Here is a 14,594-nt window from a genome sequence, read left to right on the forward strand (position 1 = left end):
ATATACTTTGTTGCACTTACTATTTTAAAACTAATTAAGTAAATGCGACAAGGAATTTTCATCCATATAGGGTTTCAAGATGACAAATTTTAGAGTTTTAATATTGTGATGAATGTATATATTCCGATGAGAATAGGCTATATTTATAGTGGTTTAAAAAATTAAAAAATCTTTATAAGATAGAGTTTTAATATTGTGATGAGTTTTAATATTCCGATGAGAGTATAATAAAGACTAAGTACTTGTTCAAAAGATCGTTTCAATTTTCAAAATATACGATAGAGCCGGTACTGTTATTCTTTTGAAGAAGCCCAAATAAATACTCAAACAAGACCAGAATTAGAAGCCCAAACCCTAGGAAAGGCCCAAACATATCACACATTCACACCATCACACACAGAAAATGCAACTTAAGGAACTTTGAAACCGAATCAAACTTTCAAATTTCGTATTTCTTTTAAAAAAATCTTCTTTTTTTATGGTTTTATTTATGCGTTTGGTTAGGTAATTGGCCATTTTACGGTTTTATTTATGCGACCGGTTAGGTCATTGGTCGTTTTAGGGGTTACACTTAGACGTGAAATGTAGTACTTATAGGTTTGGTTGGGTAGGCCAGTAACACCGAATGGAAAAAGCGACAGTGAACATTGGGTGAGAGTCTCATGACCGTTATATGTATCATTTAAAAAAAAGAGTTTAAATTGATAAATTTGTTTTAACACTATAAATGAACCCGTCTTTCTTCAAACTGTTACACCAAAGCTACACTCTCTTCTACTGGATTCTTAGGGTTTGTCTGGTTCGAAGAATCCTCTAGAATTAGGATGGAATTGGAATTAATTTCTTTAAAATTTAATATTTAAGTGACACATGATGGAATTGTAATTTGTATATATTCCACCATTCATTTGAATGTAATTATTCATTACCTTAACGAAATTTCAACTTTTCAATATTTGTCAATTACCAAAAATATCATATATTACCACATTCATCCTCTATTTATCTAATTTCATTTTTTAATTCACCAACCAAACACCATTTTATTTGTTGCTGGAATTAAATTCAATTCCATCAAGTTCTAATTCCGTACAAGATTTTAATTCCTTACAGAATAATTCTACGAACCATTACAGTTTTCTACGGTTCAAATCCAGCTCGTCCCCATACACTCACATTGATTCAAGCAAAAAAATCATAGGTTGGATCAAGCAAAAAAGTCTCTAAACCGAGAGGAGGTTCTAGTGAAAATAAAACACAAACACTGTATTCATTATAATCAATATAACTCATACTATCCTCTCGTACTAAACATGCGTAATAAAATTGCACCGGGTCAACTCACCTATTCCACACAAACTCACGCGACAATGTGACCAACGAAAATGGGAGAAATAGTTAAGTTGTGAGAATAACCTTGTAATTTCTTGATTTAAGTTGTTTTTTATTTTTATTTATTATTTTGAATTAATGAAATTTATTATTTTTTTATGTGATTTGGTTTTATTTTAGAAAACATAAAAAATAAATCCGGCCGGTTCTTTTTGCGAGTGCCCCTACCAATTTGGGGTATTTCTTCATGGATTTGCTTAAAATGAGGTGACTGGTCTTAATTGGTTTTGTAGTTTGGTACCACTCCATGGATTTGAGAATTTCTTCACTAGACAGGTGTTCGCGTGATGTGGTGGGAAAACAAAAATCATAGTTAGGGATGGCAAAAATCCCCGAATCCGACGGGGAAACCCGAAAACCGGCTTATTTCGGGTCGGGTCGGGTTTTGTTTTTTCGGTTTCGGGTCGGGTTTCGGAGATTGTTTCGGGGATTGTTTCGGGTTCGGGTTCGGGTTCGGGTTCAGGTACCCCCGCCCCGACCCGCCCCGATATAATATATAAATATAAATATAAATAATATATATATATATATATATATTAAAAACCTAAACCTACTCAATCTCAATCTTTCATCCAGACTACCACCGCAGCCACACCATCCACTCAAATACTCAATCGCCGATTCGCCGTCTGCAGACTCCGCCACATCCAGACTCCGCCACCGAGGAAAGCCTAACAAGGAACTGAAGGAAGGAAAGTGACTGATTAGGTTACCTACATCCAGACTCCGCCACCGCCAGTCCGCCCCCGATTCACTCAATCGCCGTCTGCACCACCATCACCATCCACTCAATCAGTCAATCGCCGTCTGCACTGCACCACCGGACCTGATTTCCCAATTTCGGGTCGGGTCGGATCGGTTTCGGGTTTTCGGGTTCGGGGACGGGGCGGGTCGGGGGGGTACAAAAAACCAAACGGGGAATCCCCGAATTAAACCCGACGGGTAATGGGGCGGGTACGGGGATGGTTTTTGGTTTCGGGTTCGGGTTCGGGTTAAGCAAAACCCGCCCCAAACCCGCCCCGTTGCCATTCCTAATCATAGTTATAATGTAACAATTATGGATGTTTAAGGTTTATTTTTAACCTTGAAAACGTTTAACCAATCATCACTTTTGGTCAGCTGGTTTCTAAATGTTCAAACCATAGCAAACGGTTTGGTTTACGGTTTACATCGAAAATCGACCATATAAAAACAGACTGAATGGTAAACTTATTATTGAAGCTCAACGCGTGAAACCAAACCATTAGTAATGATTTAGTTTAAATTTTCAACGGTTCAGTTTCGGTTTTCAATGACAAAAAGTTGAACTAACGGTTTGGCTCACTATTTAACTTAGAAACCGTTAATCGAGTTGTGAACGCCAATACGTAACATGCTAATTTTAATTGAGAAAAACTGTAAAAATACCATACCCAAATTAAAGACAATAAAATGCACATTTTATTGTGCAATTTGTTTTAAAAAATATATTAATATATGAAAAAGTTACGACCATTAGAAAATCGTTAGTGGGAGTTGGTCTACAATTAAATTAAAAAAGTATATATAGTTAAAGATGAATGTCCAAAACTGTAACTATTTTTTAAATTTACAAAAGATGATTAAAGTTGATGGAGCAATGTTGTAATTATTTATAGACGTATTTTCTAATGGACAAATTTGTCCTTATCTTACATGATATATAAGGTGTAACTATACATTATAAATTGTAAATTATTTAGAAATGATGTGTCTTAATTTGCACATGACTCATGCATTATATATATAGTATAGATGTGTTCTTGGCATCTTTAGTAAAAAATTGGCAAAAACAATATATTTGAGACTCAAACTATTGATTTAAAAACTTCGAGTAAATTGCCACCCCTGATCAAATTTGTTGTGGAATTTAGCAAAATTAAACGCATTTAAAGTAAAAATTAAATAGTAAAAGTCACTTACTACGAACATTTAAATTACATTAAGAAGCATACATTTGGTTGAATTTCCTAAGGAGCATGATTTGTTCTTTTTGGTGACAAAACCTACTTAAGAGGAGTTAAACATTACGGCTTCATGGAGATATATTAAAAAACAAAAAAAGCTAATAAAATTATAACGAAAACAAAAGAAATTAAAAGTAACCAAAATCTAAATCTAAAAATCCCTAAAATCGTTTGAACATTTAAAAACTTGGATAAATATGAAATTTAAAATCTTACGAATAAAATAAAAAGATAGAATAACCAAATCCTAAATTGTTGTTAATGAAATAAACTAAAATCATCTTAAAAATTAAATTTTTTGAAAGAAAGATATACATAATATATGTTGAAACGGTGACCAAATATAATGTACATCAAATTGAAGAAACATGATCAAATACATTTTACTCTTAACATGAAAACGGTGAGAACTAATTTGTTGTTATTATTAGGTTTATTTTTATAGGTGTTTGTTGTTATTTATTATTCGTATTTGCTAATTTTCGATTATGAGACGTTATAAGTATTTGCTGATTTATATTTTGTTGTTATTATTAGATGTTTTCTTTTGCTGTTATAAGTATTTGTTGGTATTTGCTGTTATTATTTTGTTCTTGATTTTGATTCTTTTATTGTAATTTTTAGGTTCTTTTCTTTGTTATTATAAATTATTGTTTATGTAGATTGATACTGTAGTTGGTATTGTTTCTTACGTTATTATTTTTGAATAAATTGGTATTATTTCCTACGTTCTCATGTTAACAACATGATTAAAATGTACATGAAACTTCACCTCAAATTGAATACTTGATAAAAAGATAAAACTAAATCTTCCTTCCTGAATCCTGACTACCCGTCTAAGACTCTTCCTACCCTTGCCTATAAATACACCCGAATTCCAGTCAGTATTATTCTACAAGAACCCTAATAATCCATCTATAATATTATTGGTTTTGTTTGTACAATGCAGATCACCGCTAAAACAATGACTGGAAAGGAAATTATTCTGGAAGTCGAGAGCTCGGACTCCATCGAAAACCGTTAAGGCAAAGATCCAAGATAAGGAAGGAGTTCCTGTGGACCAGCAACGCCTTGTCTTCGCTGGGAAACAGCTTGAAGATGGCAGAACACTTTCTGACTACAACATCCAGAAAGATTCTACCCTCCTCCTTGTCCTTCGTCTCCGCGGTGGGTCGTTTTAAAGATTTCGTGATTCTGAATGTGGTGGATTGTGGTTTCATTACTTTCTTATGGTTTTCTTTTCTCATGAATTGAACAGTTGTTTTGTGATTTGAATATTTAGTTCTGGTTTTTGTGTTCATGCCAAATAGTTATTAAATAATGTTCTCTTTAACATGTGTTTGGTTCGTATATATTCTCTACCCAAAAAGTGGCAAAGAGTAGTTGCCTTTGTTTCTACTATCAAGTATGAGCGTGTTGCTCATTGTCCAAATATTGTTGGATCATACAATTGTATTCATGCATTCTCATGGTATTGGTGTGATTAGTTACTTTAGGTTTTCTTAAACTGATGGATTATCATAACTCTTAAGATGTTCTTGGTGTTCAAACTCAATTAACCTATTATTTCTTACTATTTAGTTTTGTTTCATCACTATCACGTTAATTCAAATATATGTCTAGCGAAAATCCTACGAACAAATCGGTTAAGTCATGGCTGTCACTAGATGAGATTATTCAGCTAGATTTTGTCGGTTATTATACCACGTACCGCTAGAAATGATTTTCTCTGTGAAATAAATTGAATATAAAGAATATGTCTTTATGCCTAAATCATCCTAACTAATACTATTCCTCGAATGACCTCTTTTTGCGCTACTTGACCTTCCATAACTGTAATCTCCGAAATTAATGCAATACTTCATTATACATTCGACAAAGTCAACACATTACCCCTAAAAAGTATTTCAAACCCCGAAACTTAAAACTACAAAATTATGAAAATTATTCAATAACTTATTCAATAACTTTTTATTACTTTCAAGCATATTATGTAAACGAGTGATTGTATTTGCGACCACAACTACATTAGGCGTCGCTATATTTGTTACCGTTTTGCAACCGTCTTGTGCCCGCTCTTTGTTTTTTCTTTTTTTTAATAAGTTTGTTAGGTTAGCAACCGAATTAGCAACCGAAACAATTTTGGTAGTTATATCTATGGTCTTTTGCGGTGAACATAACTTTCCATTTTTTTTCTCAGTTTTAAAAAATGGCGGCTATATTTGCGACCGAGCAATTTTGGTCAGTAATTTTACAACCGTTTTTGAGGCCACATCATTTTCTTTCTTTTATTGTTGTTTTACAACCAAAACAATTTCGGTCGATAAACTTGCGACCGATTAACGACCAAAATAATTCGGTTGCTAATTTTGCGACTGATTTTATTATCGTTGCTAATTTTGCAACCTAACAAATTTGGTCGGTAGATCTACGAATGCTGTTTTATTATGTTTTTATTTTATTTTTTAGAACTAGAGACAGTATAAACAATTTTGGTTGCTATATATGCAACCTAACGATCTCAATCGGTTATTTTGTGACTGATTTTGTTTGATCGCTAACTTTGCGACCATTCTAGTTGGTCGCAATTTTTGGTCGCTTTTGCTCATTTATGTAGTAGTGGATCGTACTGTCCCAGCTGAGTAGTTTTCTTGGGAATTCTTCATATACATATTTACCTCTTTTACTTTGTTTACTCATATATAAGAGGATAGTGCGATAACATCCAGTTTTCTAGTTAGAATCATGTATATTACACTAGTTGAATAATATGATAGATTACGGTTGTTTTTTTTTCTAACTTACTTTTTTGTATCAAGTAACGCAAAAATGGTTTAATTTTTGTGCCAATGCCAAGTTTGAATAGATCTTTCCAACTCCTTACGTTGTGAATTCAAATCTCCTAGGCTGGGACACCAGAATATTAAGTTGTTGCCATTAAAAAAATATGTTTCTTATGTAGAAAGTTCTATAAACATGACAACACCAATATGTTGCAGGCAACATATATATGAACTTCGGACCTAGATATTATGGTACAAGTTAAAAGTGCACACCAAGATAAATACACATGCATAACGTACGCTAACGTCCACCCAATGTAGTCATAGTTACTTCATTAGCTGTAGTTGAATCACTAGTTGATGTATCAAACTTCTTTGTATAACTTTCCTTGCAAAAACCTGGTTCCTTTGGTTCGGGTAGGTCAATGTTCTCATAACTTAATATGGCATATACTGTAGACATTTTTGGCCTATCTTCCGGATATTGTTGCACACACAAAAGAGCAACATGAACACATCTTATAATGTGATTACCATAAGACGGATCTTGTACAACAGGGTCGAGTATCTCCAATGGTTGTCTTCTGTTCCAAAGCATCCATGCCTGAGCCAAACATTCTAGCAACACTTAGCAAGCTCAATAAAAAAGCAAATGCATATGTCTCAACATTTGTATGATCATCAATGGATCCAAACATTATAACAAGGAATCAAGGATATACAGTACTAAGCAACACATCGATAATTCAAGTATATATTAATAAGGTTGCGATTAATTTTAATGTCTTACTTTTTATTTCATGCATTATAAATAACTTTTGTTGTTTGCGTGTATATACCATGAGGAATGAACCGATTGGGCTTGTTTGGTCGATTGTTGGACCGTTTGATTTAGTTTGGTGTATTGAACCAGCTTTAGGAGCAACTCAGAATGGAATAGTCAATGTAAATAGATTAGTTGTGTAGAGAACTTACATGTCCTAGGAGGTTAAGATCATGATCAGGATGGTGAAATGCCCAGTTCTTGTAGCCGCTTATAATTTCCAGCACAATAACACCAAAGCTATAAACATCTGATTTCACAGAATAATGACCATTCATTGCATATTCTGGAGACATGTAGCCGCTGCATCAATAGAAAGAGATACACAACATAAATCTGGCAGCAATTGGCTCCGATTAGAAAGATTTAACCTTGTTAACCAGAGTACAACACCAGATCGACTGGTTGCAATTTTTACATAGAGGTGATATAGATTAAAGGGAAAATCATAAAAATAACCAAATCAGGCATCACCTAATAACTAAGGAGGCCAAGATTTAGCCCCTGCTTTTAATCGTCGACTAAAATTTAGTCTACACTTTACATGTATATTAATTTGATTGGTTGTTTTTGTGGACGCCATTGTACTTTTCAAGGTTTTTTTTTATTCCAGATAAAGTCTAACATCCTTAGCCTGGTAAGCTTATTTGGCATTGCATTATTGGTTGGTTTGGATACGTCTAATTTTAAGGGCTTAAAGTCCTTGCCTTTATTAGCAAAAAGGTGGGAAATAATGTCTATTTTGGTAATTCTCCCTAAATTAAATTATTTAAATAGATGATTTGATTAATTAACATCTATATTCTAGCTCCAGAGTAAAGTGCAATAGAGCCAAATGAAATTGATCATTAGAAAGGTAGCTTACTAGGTTCCTATGATTCTCTTTGTCATTTCTTGTATTTGATCTGTTCCAAATATATGAGCAATGCCAAAGTTTGAAATTTTTGGATTCAGTTCGCTATCTAGTAAGATGTTACTAGTTTTGAGATCTCTGTGGATGATTCGCAACCTTGAATCTTGATGAAGATAAAGTAAACCTCGTGCGATACCCTTAATGATGTGGTATCGCTTTCTCCATGTAAGTTGTTTTCGTGTAGGTTTATCTGTTTGTGCAAAGAACCAAGTTAAGAAAAAAGAATATGTAGGTCATTATCATGAAAATCGAATACTTAATAAACGAATAATGCGATTGATTTATTGATGCACATGATGACAGGACAGGTGATAGAAGCACCCAGCACGCCTTCACAAGATCACACAAGATGCATACTTCTTGGTCCATGACACTAAATGATTTCTACTTACTGAAATATTGATATTCAAAATCAAACTTAACATCATATTTTAGGGGGAGGGAGAGGTATGTACCATAAATGAAGTTGTTTAAGCTTTTATTGGGCAAATACTCGTAGATTAACATTGTTTCTTCCCCTTCAATGAAGCAACCTTTGAGCTTAACAAGGTTTTGATGCTGCAACTTTGCAATCAAAATAATTTCATTCTTTAATTCTTCAACACCGTGTATCGACTTTTCTACAAGCCTTTTAACTGCTATCTCTTGTCCATTCGCCAATACACCCTGCATCATAAGAAAGTGATCCACAAAAAATAATTAGCACTATAGCAGCCACTTGCTCAAGTTCATATGATAAAACACAATTCTTTACATGGTATTCCCTCCATCCCATTAAAGTGACAACATTTCTTTTTTTATTTGTCACATTACAAATGTCAACTTTCAAAATTTATTAGCTAATTTCCAAGTTTACCCTTAAACACACACAACTAACATTAATAATATTGATGGACCCAATTTCCAAGGGCATTATTGTCATTTGGTAAGCAAAAAAAAAACAATAATTTAATCTACCTTAAACTTTGTGTTTTTCAAACTAAGACACTTTGACCAGGACAGAGGGATTAATACTTAGAAGGAACAAAATTAGCCAATTTATATAGCAGGGGAAGGTTCATCAAGGACCCACAAATAACTGAAGAACAAAAAGAACTCTGTTGAGCGGTCAGATCACTTTGATCATGAATTGGATGAGAAAGAGGGATGGTCATAATTTATGTAGGGAAAGATAGATATGAGAAGTAAGAGTCAAAGTGTGGTTACTTTTGTTCTCCAAATGTTTGCCGCTCTATGACGAATTGAATCTCCCTCTGTTAGAGTTGCTACATTTTAGAACTATCATTTACCACTCATCAAATAGATGAATATAGATTATTTAGTTATAAAGTAACTGGTTAAATTTAGTAGTGACATTCATTGAACCTCTTTAACTCTTTTATTCAACAGTTCTACAAACAAATGCTTCGTGAAGAATTACCCTATAGACAGAACCGAAACCGCCTTGTCCAATCTTGTTTCTTTCTGAAAAGTCGTTACAGGCAAGAAAAATCGTTTCAAGATCATAAAGAGGTAATTGAAATCCAGAGTCTTGATCATCTTCGACATATCGAAAACTCCCACTTTGTTGAGCTGTCACACAGTTACACTATAAGCAGATGCAAGTCTATGAATAGTGAAATAAAAGAAAATTAAACACTGATATTATCTGCTTGAAATAAAGAGCCTGTAGTGTTTATTATTTTGAAGAGAGCAAAAAGAAAAGTGTTATTGTAGACTATCCTCAAAACAAATCATAGTAATTAGTCAGTTAGAAAGTTTTGGTTTCAACAAAATGTAACTATAGCTATATATGCTAACAGAGTGGATTGCAATAGTACCTTTAGAGCTCCGCACTATTTTGTCATGTCTTCTATGCCGGACTATCCTACCAAGGTACCATATGACACCACCGGATAGAAGTAGTACGACAATAATGCTTATTACACTCACGATTTTTACTGTTGCGCGTTTCCTCTTAGCATTAGCAATAGACTCTTAACAAATTCAATAAACCAAAATTTAAAATGACATGTAAAGCTTTGAAAAATGCAAGAATGCAGAATCCAGAATTATATGTGAATAAAAAAAGTAAAGATAACATACGTAATTCAGCGTGCGCCATTCGAATGAAAATCTGCTGATCCCCGCCATCGGGAAAGTTCTTCAAATCAACCAAATCACCAATCCAAACCACACATTTGCTGCCATTCCCGTAAACATCAACATTAGCATAAGCCATACAACTACAATTTTTCAAACATTGGGCTTCACATACATGATTAGTGTAATTTCCCCAAACAATCGGATTATCAGGCAACTTCAAGGCGCCATATTTCACAAATCCATCACCATGACCACAGTTCAGTTCATGTTTCCTCCTACATCCACCTGAATAACTAAACAAACCCCAATCCCGCGGTGAATCAGGAGTAAATCCACTCAAACACTTGCAACTACTTAATGAATAGCAGATCCCATAATGCCCACAACTTGCATAGTTATCACAAGGATCACTGTCGAATGTTACCAACAGGTTCCATTCTTTACTGATGTTAACTTTCCATGTATAATACTGAATTAAACCCATATGTGAAATCACAAGTCTAGATAAAATTGACTCATCCAAGATCTCATATTTAAAGTAGACCTCTTCAGAGTTGTAAACAAACATAGTTTTTAACAAGGGATTCGCTGCTGTAGTGCTGCCACTAAATGAGCTCCCATCAAACGGACCCCATCTGAACAATTTTCGTGAACCACTTCGTAAAACCAACTGCGGTGCTTCTGGTGGATCCAGGCTAAACAAGTACTCACCTTCCGAGGGATCATCGCTGCTATTCCAGGACCGAATGATCCTTTGCAATCCGACATCCAACTTCCAACCCAACTTTATATCTGGCAAAAGTGTATCAGTTGGAAAATCAAAGCTTTCCCAGAAGATGGTTTTGTTTCTTCCGTCATCTCTAATCACAAGATTACCTGTATCTAATAGCTTCAGAACTGGAGTTAAACCACTCGCGACGGGTATGAAACGATGAAACGATGAAGAATTATCTTTATTCATTAATCATGTAGACAATCGAGAGAATACTAACAACTTTTTTATATTCTTATAATTATCTTTATTTGTATAAGACTCATAGATGCTGGTGTAAGTGAATAATGAACAACTTTATTTTTTATTTTAATCGACATCATTAATACTCCATTATGTTTCTCTGACAACAAATCTGTGAAAAAATGTGAAAATTTAGCGATTGATCGGTCATCTTGTTGTTTATATGAGATTTGATATTGAACTTATTTGAATGTCAGTGAGATATAACAATGTTATTACTTTTGATTCGTATTTGTTCATTTTAATTAGTTTATTATAAAGAAATATATATATAAATATTATTAAGTTTGAAAATAAATTTTTTTATTTTAAAATGTACGAGTCTATAGGCTTATGCAGTATAGGCTTATGCAACTCCTATACCACTCGTGTAGACCTATGCTAACCATTCTATACTACTTGTATAAGCATATATTACTCGGATCCGATATACCACTCGCAATGGGTCATACGACTCGTATAAAAAATGGCCAACGACGTACAAATCTGACACTCTGGTATGTTGTCAGGTACGAAAAATACATACAAGTCATATACAAGTATACACCTCTTTAGTAACTGGGAATAACCATATGAGCCTGATACATATATATCAAATTAATCAACCATGCATGAGTCTTCTAGTTCACATGCCAAAGAGTCACATCCGCGGCCTGCAAAGCCAGACCAACCCGGTTCTAGTAGCTAAAGACTCATCGGCTCAGTTGCGGATGAAAATTTTACGCATTAAAGAATCCCGCCAGTCATTAAAGGATAGAATAGTTTACCAAAGTGACAGCAACATATTTGTCATGCATTAACTCTATTTGACGTTTTCCATTTGTCTTATTTTTGGTCCATATATTCTGCAAAAAATAACTCAAAGATTCAACTAGGAGTTATCCTAGTTTGAAACTAACAGCGCTTTTTCATGGAACCGGAGCCTCAATTTACCAACTCCTGTTTGAATGTGTTAAAAGTCATTATATTATTTAAAATATGTGTTTGGATCCTTTTGTTAAAAAATAATAATACTAATAATAAAATATGACAATTGGGTGTTTTGTTTGGATTAATCAAGCTATTTTACATTTACCAAGTAACAAACTATAATAAATGATATGGGGCTCAGGGGCTTATATTTTTACTCTATTTGGTTTATTGTGCTTGCTTTTGATTGATCACCGAAAGAATCTTTTTTGTTTCATTATAGTCATTAAAAGTTGCTTGTCTGGGTTATTTTCGTTCAATATTGGTACAGATATAGGTGGTAAAAACGGGTTGCTCCGTTGCTGTACAGGTTGATTTGAGTCACGTCAAGTTAGTCTACGTGTCAAAATCAGTCACATTAAACAATTCAAAGTGTCAAAATGGTCGACTTAAAGTAGTCAACAGTTCAAATTGTGTACCTAATTTAGTCAAATGGTCAAAAGATAACTATTACGGAGTATAAAACTTCTTAACTTAAAAAAAGAAGATATAAACAGATTAGCGCACTAACGACCATTTTAACACGAGGGTGGGGCAAGCCGGATATTTTTTCTTTCTAAAACGACTCATTTAACCAGAGAGGGTGGGGATAGGGTGGATGATGTTTTATTTTTATTTTTTATATTTTCCTTTTTCTAAAACAACTAATTTTAACCTAGGGGGTAGGTAAACGATTAAATTTAACCCATTGGTGGAGTAGGGAGTAGGATAGGGTGGGGGTGGTGGGTGCGGGTGGGGGGTAATTTTAACCCGATGGAGGGGTTGTGGTAGGGTGAATATTTTTTTTAAATGTCGACACATTTTAACACGGCGTTGGGTTGAGGTGGATGATATTTTTTTCTAAAGCGACTCTCGACTCATTTTAATGTAACATCCCGTTTTTCGGGTCTCGGTTAATAAACTAAAGCATGAGTTAGTATGAGTTGGGCTAGTGTTGGGCTAAATGGAATTAGGTTATGGACTTGGGTTATGAAGGAAAAAGGAAAAGATCATGGGCTTAAGCCCATGATCCATAATTATATAAACCAGTAATACCAATTTAATTTCATTTCACACATATTTCATACACCTCCCAAAACACACACTTAAGCTCTCTCTCTCTCTCTCTCTAGCCGAAACATAGAAGGAAAACCGATCCCGATCCAAGGTAATGATAGTGTATGAGCTTAAACCCGTAGATATAGTCACGAAACGACGAGCCGACACCATTAAACCGTTTAAGTCACGAGATCCGGATCGAATCGGGTATAAACCGAACCTACGATGAGTTTAGGGATCACCCTAGCTCAGATCTGGATCGAACGGGGCGAAAAACGGAGAAAAACGAGTTAAAACTCGTTTTTCTGGCGAATCCGCGGTTTTCCGGCGGCGGCGGAGGAAAAGTGTGTACGAGGTTAAGGGATGTCAGGGAATGTTCTGACATTCCCTGACCTAACCCTAATTCGTTAACGGAAAGTTAACGAATTAGAGGTAATTCGTTAGCGGAGAAGATAGCGAATTAGCTCATCCAATTCGCTACGTCAGTTAGCGAATTAGGCTAACCAACTGGGATAGCGAACTGGTTAACGAATTAAGTCAGGTTCAGATGACGAATCAGATGCTAATCAGATGACGAATCAGTTAACGAAACAGATCAAAAGATAACGAATTGGTTAACGAATTAGGCTTAATTCGTTATAAGAAATGAGTTAGCGAATTAGATGATAATTTAAAACCCTAATGGAAAATGTGTTAAGACTGTTAAAATCCTAACTTAAAATCCTAGAACCCCGCTGCCAGGGGCGCTGCTCCGGACTCCCGTTCGTTGAGGGTATTAATTAAACTAGAAAGACGATATGTGTAGTGATAGTTTATTGATACGTATAATTATTATTATACAGTTAGTCGTGCATAGCTCAAGAAGGGAATAACGATTAACGGTGAACGTAACCGAGTTCAGGTGAGTTTCTAGCCCCACTTCCTTGTTATGTTTTCGGGGCTGTGTGCATACTCGACGTGATAGTCAATACACTTACCTTAAGTGGTAAGTGTATGTCTTGTATGATTTATGATTGATAATTGCTTGACGGTGCGTGAACGATCTTCGGATATTGCATGTACCGTCAGCTGGTAGTTAATGATATGATTGATATGTGTGATGTATGAATGAGGTAAGTATGAATAATGTATGTATGATATGTTGATGGTGCTTGAACACTCTTCGGAGATTGCACGTACTGTCAAGGAAAGTAAATAAGAACAGGTATGGAAGAAAGGGTGACCGGACCCTAATAATATCCGAGGATGGAGGGTACCAGACCCTATTAATATCCGAGGATGAAGGGAGACCGTACCCTAATAATATCTGAGGATGAAGGGAGATCGGACCCTAATAATATCCGAGGATGAAGGGAGACCGGACCCTAATAATATCCGAGGATGGAGGGTACTGGACCCTAATAATCTATTTATACATCTTGAATCCCTTGTAAAGTTTTGTTTATTTAATGCTTTGAGTTCGGTTTAGTTCATGTTTCGTTCATCTTTTATTAACTAAAGTTTTGAGTCAAGTTTTATATATTTATCGTGTTTTAACTCTTTTGATGTCTTGCATGTTAAACTTAATTCTTTCTATCTTTTCATGCGAAGT

General features: G+C 34.7%; 1 protein-coding gene across 1 annotated transcript; it reads right to left on the minus strand.

Annotated features, from left to right (window-relative positions):
• Positions 1-5,968: 5,968 nt before the first annotated feature.
• On the minus strand, positions 5,969-10,942 carry LOC143553283 (receptor-like serine/threonine-protein kinase SD1-8). Its single transcript, XM_077043305.1, has 7 exons — positions 9,982-10,942; positions 9,717-9,872; positions 9,317-9,468; positions 8,352-8,562; positions 7,849-8,086; positions 7,136-7,286; positions 5,969-6,764 (listed from the first exon to the last, which is right to left on the minus strand). The coding sequence occupies exons 1-7, from the start codon at positions 10,940-10,942 to the stop codon at positions 6,462-6,464; spliced, it is 2,172 nt and encodes a 723-aa protein (XP_076899420.1). The 3' UTR covers positions 5,969-6,461.
• Between the last annotated feature and the right edge of the window lie 3,652 nt (positions 10,943-14,594).

This window comes from Bidens hawaiensis, unplaced genomic scaffold (assembly GCF_021521415.1).
Source record: "Bidens hawaiensis isolate Kalapana, Puna unplaced genomic scaffold, B.hawaiensis_p1.1 tig00017162_1, whole genome shotgun sequence".
Lineage (NCBI taxonomy): Eukaryota > Viridiplantae > Streptophyta > Magnoliopsida > Asterales > Asteraceae > Bidens > Bidens hawaiensis.

What these genes read in the sequence shown, in the direction of transcription:
- LOC143553283 (XM_077043305.1), bottom strand. Translation starts at nt 10,942, where the DNA reads ATGAATAAAGATAATTCTTCATCGTTTCATCGTTTCATACCCGTCGCG. An exon ending in GTTTCGGTTCTGTCTATAGG is followed by an intron (nt 8,563 to 9,316) that starts GTAATTCTTCAC and finishes CTTATGATGCAG; the next exon opens with GGTGTATTGGCGAATGGACA. An exon ending in AAGAGAATCATAGGAACCTA is followed by an intron (nt 7,287 to 7,848) that starts GTAAGCTACCTT and finishes CTATTGATGCAG; the next exon opens with CGGCTACATGTCTCCAGAAT.